We start from the raw sequence: 4,945 nt of genomic DNA on the forward strand, positions 1-4,945 counted from the left end.
GCCCGGCCGCGCCGCCGCGACCGCCGCGACCGCCGGCGCGAACCACTCCCCGCCGCCGCCGCCGAGCAGCGCCTCGGCCGCGTCTGCGGGCGCCGACTCGAGCAGCGCGCGGGCCGCGCCGACGGCCCAGGCGCGGTGGAGGGGGGCGTGGGGGGCGTCGTACAACAGGTGCCGCAGGATCGCCGGCGGCAGGCCGTCGTAGCCGGCCGCCTGGCGGGCGCGGACGGGGCTGCCGCGGACGAGGCAGTGTATGGCACCCATGGCGTCACCCGAGCGCCCCTGGCCGCGCGCCAACTGGATGAGCGCCTGCGGGGCGCGCGGGTTTGGTCGTGGCGGCCGGATTAGATGGTGAGAAGGATCCGCCAACGCCCTGCGCCGCCTCGACGGGCGGAGAGAGCCTTGGAGGCAGGTGGGCTCGAAAGGTGGGGGGTGCCCCCGCCCCCTGAGGCCCTGCGCGCACGCCGCGCTTCGCAATCCACAGGGCCTGCTCGCAGCCTCCACCCGCGCCCCCGCCCAAACCTGGCGGCCGCGGGGGCGGCGCGCGCCGTCGTGCATCCGGCCCCCCTCGCCCCCCTCCCCTCACTTCCTGTGGTTCAAAGCCTTGGTAATCCAAACAGTCAGACAGGGCGGGCTCCCGCATTGCGTGCGGCGCACCCCCCCTGTCATTCACCCACCACCCATCCGCCCCCATCTCACTAATGGGCCGGTCACGGGCTGCCACCAACCCCCATCCCAAAAAACCATGCGCCTTCCTGCAGCCCGAGCAGTGACCACCCTGCCTGAGCCCGACCCATCGCTATCCCAAAATCAACCCCGCCTTGCCACCTCGACCACCAGGGGGTGAGCGGTGCGCGTCTTATGCAGGCCGGACGGGGGCGCTCGCCCCACCCAACCCCCCACCCCTAAGCGGCGCTGGCCGCGCAAGCGCCCCCACCCATCTGGAAAGCATGAAACGGAGTTGTGCCGCGGAGAGAGTGCATCGAGCGGCGCGGCCCGCTCGCGCTCACCCGCCAAACGGGGTCCGGCAGCGGCTTCTGCAGTGCATCCCTCGGGCTGCCGTGGTCAAAGCCGCCCGCCGCGACTCGCTCGAGAAGCAGCAGCTCCGACGCGACGCGCTCCGCCGTCGCGCGGCCGCCGCGGCGCAGCAGCATCACCACGCGCCACGCGGCGCCTTCCAGGTCTGGGGGCCCGAGCAGCATCACCCGCAGCGGCAGCCGCACCGGCCGCGCGCATCCCGCGCGCACGGCCGCGCCGGCGGCGCCGGCGCCCGGGGGTTCGCCGGCCGTGGCTGCTGCTGCGGCGGCGGCGGCGGGGCCGCCGCTAATGCCGTGTGTTCAGCTGGTGGCGCAAGCGCGGAGCGCAGGGGGTCAGGCGCGGCGCGGGGTCGCCGCGCCGCGCGCGTGCTTCGCGCCAATCGTAGGTGCCTGTGGCGCTGGCTCTGGTGCGGCTCGCGCCCGCTGGCTGCGCCCCTCACGGTGGGAGTACCCTGAGCTGTAAGTTCACTTCAAGCGTATTGGCTAGCTGCCTAATTGCTGCTCGGGATCGCTCTCGGTGATGTTCTGGGCCTGCGTGGGTCACGGCGAGCTCGCGCGGACGCGGGTGAGGCAAGCATGCGATTTGTACTAACGAATTGTTTTCGAAGACGTGCGCGTCCACAGCGCCAGAGCCATGCCGGACCCCAGGCCCCCGCTGTGAGTTCAGCATGAGCACTCGCCGCGGGTGACGAAACGCGAACTGCCAAATCAGCGCGCTGCACACGCGCTCGTGCGCCCGCCGTCCACGCCGAGGGAGCCTTCTTTGCCATCCCGGCGCCCAGCGCTGGAATCATCCAGCCGCCGCTGCACCACTGCCTGATGGACACACCTTACTCACCGCTGGGAGCCCACGGGCGCAGCCGGCTGCGGCTGGCGCGGCGCCCATGCACCAACCGCTGAATCTGCCATTTGTGTCGGAGCAGCTACAGTTTTTTCCAGGTGTCGTCATCAACACGCCTGCTCCGCAAACCGTGCCGTGCGGGCCCGAAGAGACTGGTGGCAGCTGGAACTAAGGGTGACAGGCATTTCACCGATGGTCACACGTCCCCGCTCATGGTGCACCGGTCCTTTGCGGGTGTGCCGTAATGGTGGCACCTGCTGCTGTTCTTGGCTGAGGACCTGGCAAAGGAGAGGCGAGGCGCCAGGGTAGGCCAACAGGTGATGAATGGGCATGCAGGACAGCTCCTAGTGACCCCTGCGAGTGACACCGTCCATATCCTGCTAGACGTCGCTTTCAGAGCAGCGCCTGCAGTTGCGACTTTGAATGCATGTGCGCTGCGCACACGTGCCCCTGAAAGTGGGAGGTGTTGACGGGGAATGGCAGCTTGGGCCCCTCACCAGCAGGCGCCTAAGCTGACAGCACACACGCAGCTTTCTCGAGGATCTGCTGCCCGGACAACAGCAAGCCGTCCTTATGAACTGCGACATCATCCACCTATTTCGCCACACCCAACGGGCGGGCACAGGGGGGGCCTGCGAAGGCTGCTCCTGGGTGGACTTCATCCTCACTCTCCTCACTCTTGACCGCCGCATGCCGCATGCCGCCCCACACAGGTGACGCCAACTCCTCGAGGTTGTCGAAAGATGCCCTCGCGGGAATGGGTCGTTTAAAGTCGGAAACCAATAATTGCCGCTCGAAGTAGCGATGTGGCGTCGTTGCGATCTGCTCGGCGCCCTGCTGATTGCCTGCATCGTCTTGTTGCAGGCAGCGCTTTGCGATGGGCATAATGCACCGGAAAACGCCACCGCTACCGCCCAGCTTGCATCCCTGTCGCTGGCGGCGTGGCGGCGGGCGCGCCCCGTCCGAGCGCGCCACATGGCCACGCCGCTGCCTGCCGCTTTCCCGATGCTGCCCATGGGCGCCGCGGCGGCGCTCAACCTAACAGAATGGCAGCAAGCCTTCGGCGCGGGTTCTGCACTTAGGAACAAAACGCACGACGCGATGTTGCGCCGCCTGGCAGACACCTGGCGCCTAACTGCGGCGCAGGCCAAGGCCATTGGGCGGCCCGAGGCTGAAGGTGAGGCGACGCGGCCGCGCGAGGCCCCTGTGCAACACACGCGCACAGCTCTGCGCCGGCGCGGCCGGGAACGCGCGCGTAGCTCGCGCCGCGCGCGAGCCGGCGGAACCTCGGACAACCTCGGGCGGCGAAGCTGCGCTGCCCCCCCCCCTCGGATCCTCGTCCGAGGACGCGAGCGGGTCGCAGTTCCCTCATCGCTGTACCCTGAGCGCTCGCCTGTCACACCCGCACCGGCGGCACCGTTGTGCATGCGTCTCTTGGTATTCCGCAGGCAAGATCCGGATCTGCATCGGCGACTTCCGGCCCAACGTGATGTGTTTCAACCGCACGCCTGAGCAGTACGAAGGTTACCAGGTGGGGCTGACGCATGGCTCCCAAACTTCGGATTGCAATCAGTGATTTGGGCCAGCGGTCCAGGTAAGCAGCTGCACCGGGGCCCCCTCTCGAAAGGCCTAGCGCGCCGCCCGCCGCGGCGGCGGAGGGCGAGCATCCCCACACGGACGGCCCGCTGCGGCTGCAGGTGCGGCGGTGGCAGCGGCAGCGCTCGGCGGCCGGCCCTCGCAGCCCCGCGCCCGCCGCACACGCACGCCCTCGCCGCGACGCGCACGCCCAGGGTAGGCGGTCTTCCGCGGCCGCGCTCGATCGCGACCGGCCCGCGCCACAAGGCCGTAACGCCGCCTCGCGCCCCTCCTCGCGTGGCGCCAGGTGGAGCTGTTCCGGGCGGTCGCGCCGTCGCTGTTCTGGCTGGGCGACGCCCGCACCTCCTGGTTCTTCGACTGCGTAGGGTGAGTCTATTTGTTCATTCTTGGGGGGGACCTGCGTAATTGAGAATAGTGTGCCGGGCGCGCTGACAGCGGGCTCGACAACCTCAAGCAGCCGCGCTCTTTCGGCGCGTCACCCGCAGCGCCGCCGCCGCAGCGGCGCCGCGCCCCCTGCCAGCCGGCGCGCCGCGGGGCGTCGGCCGCGGCCCCGGCCGCATGTGTTTGCGCCGCGCCCCAAGGAGTGCCGACCAAGCCTGCCCGCCCGCCCCTCTGCGCCGCGTGCGCGCGCGTGACGTGTGCGTGACGTCATCGCAGCTGGGAGGAGCTGTTTTTCGACGTCAACACTCCAGGGGGCACGTGCATGCTGGTGCCGACGGGCATCAGCTCTGATGATGCCGAGCGGCTGTCATGGGTGGTCGACAAGGAGGGTGGGTTGCGCATGTGTGTTTGTGTGTGTGTATGTGTGTGTGTGTGCATGTGTGTGAGTGCGTGCGTGCGTGTGTATGTGTTTGTGTGTGTGTGTGTGTGTTTGTGTTTGTTTGTGCAGAAGTGTGTGTGTTTTTTCAAGTGTGTGGGGTCGACCTCGAGGGTTGTGCAGAGTATGACAAGTCGCGCTGTCGGAGGACGAGGCGTTGCCGGGCAGGCGGCCGTGCAGCTGTCATCAAAGCCACCCACGGGCTCTGATAGCTGAGGGGGTTGGCGCCAAAAACACAGCTGCGCTGCATCGGCCGCAGCATGTGCCACTGTGACGGTTGCCGGCGCAGCCGTCCGCTTTGCGCAAGCCGCCAGCCCTCATTATCTCATCCCCCGCCAGCCCTCCGCGCCTTGGAGCTTTTTGAGGCACTCTCCACGGCCCCAAACTCGCACTTTCCGCTCAGCTCCGGTCTTATGCGCTCGCTCATCTGCAGGGCTGCGGGTGCTCGTCAAGGCGAACCCCACAATTCCCCTGAAACTGTTCAGCCCCTTTGAGACGCTCTCCTGGTCCCTCTGGCTCGCGCTCGCCGTCACCGCGGTCTTCGTCGGCGCCTGCGTCTGGTTTTGCGACGTGGCAGTCAAATCCCTCTCGCGGCCGCCGCTGAGCACGCCCTGGGGCGCCGCGGGCGCGCGGCGCCGCGGGCGGCTGGGGGTGGGC

At 68.9% G+C, this 4,945-nt stretch overlaps 1 protein-coding gene across 1 annotated transcript; it reads left to right on the forward strand.

Annotated features, from left to right (window-relative positions):
• Positions 1-2,976: 2,976 nt before the first annotated feature.
• MNEG_13960 (hypothetical protein) lies at positions 2,977-3,837 on the forward strand (the record flags this gene model as incomplete). Its single annotated transcript, XM_014037568.1, has 4 exons — positions 2,977-3,052; positions 3,324-3,366; positions 3,509-3,572; positions 3,758-3,837. Coding segments are annotated over 4 exons (263 nt in total), but the record flags the coding sequence as incomplete, so codon positions are not given.
• Positions 3,838-4,945: the final 1,108 nt, after the last annotated feature.

Source organism: Monoraphidium neglectum (assembly GCF_000611645.1).
Source record: "Monoraphidium neglectum strain SAG 48.87 unplaced genomic scaffold scaffold04163, whole genome shotgun sequence".
Lineage (NCBI taxonomy): Eukaryota > Viridiplantae > Chlorophyta > Chlorophyceae > Sphaeropleales > Selenastraceae > Monoraphidium > Monoraphidium neglectum.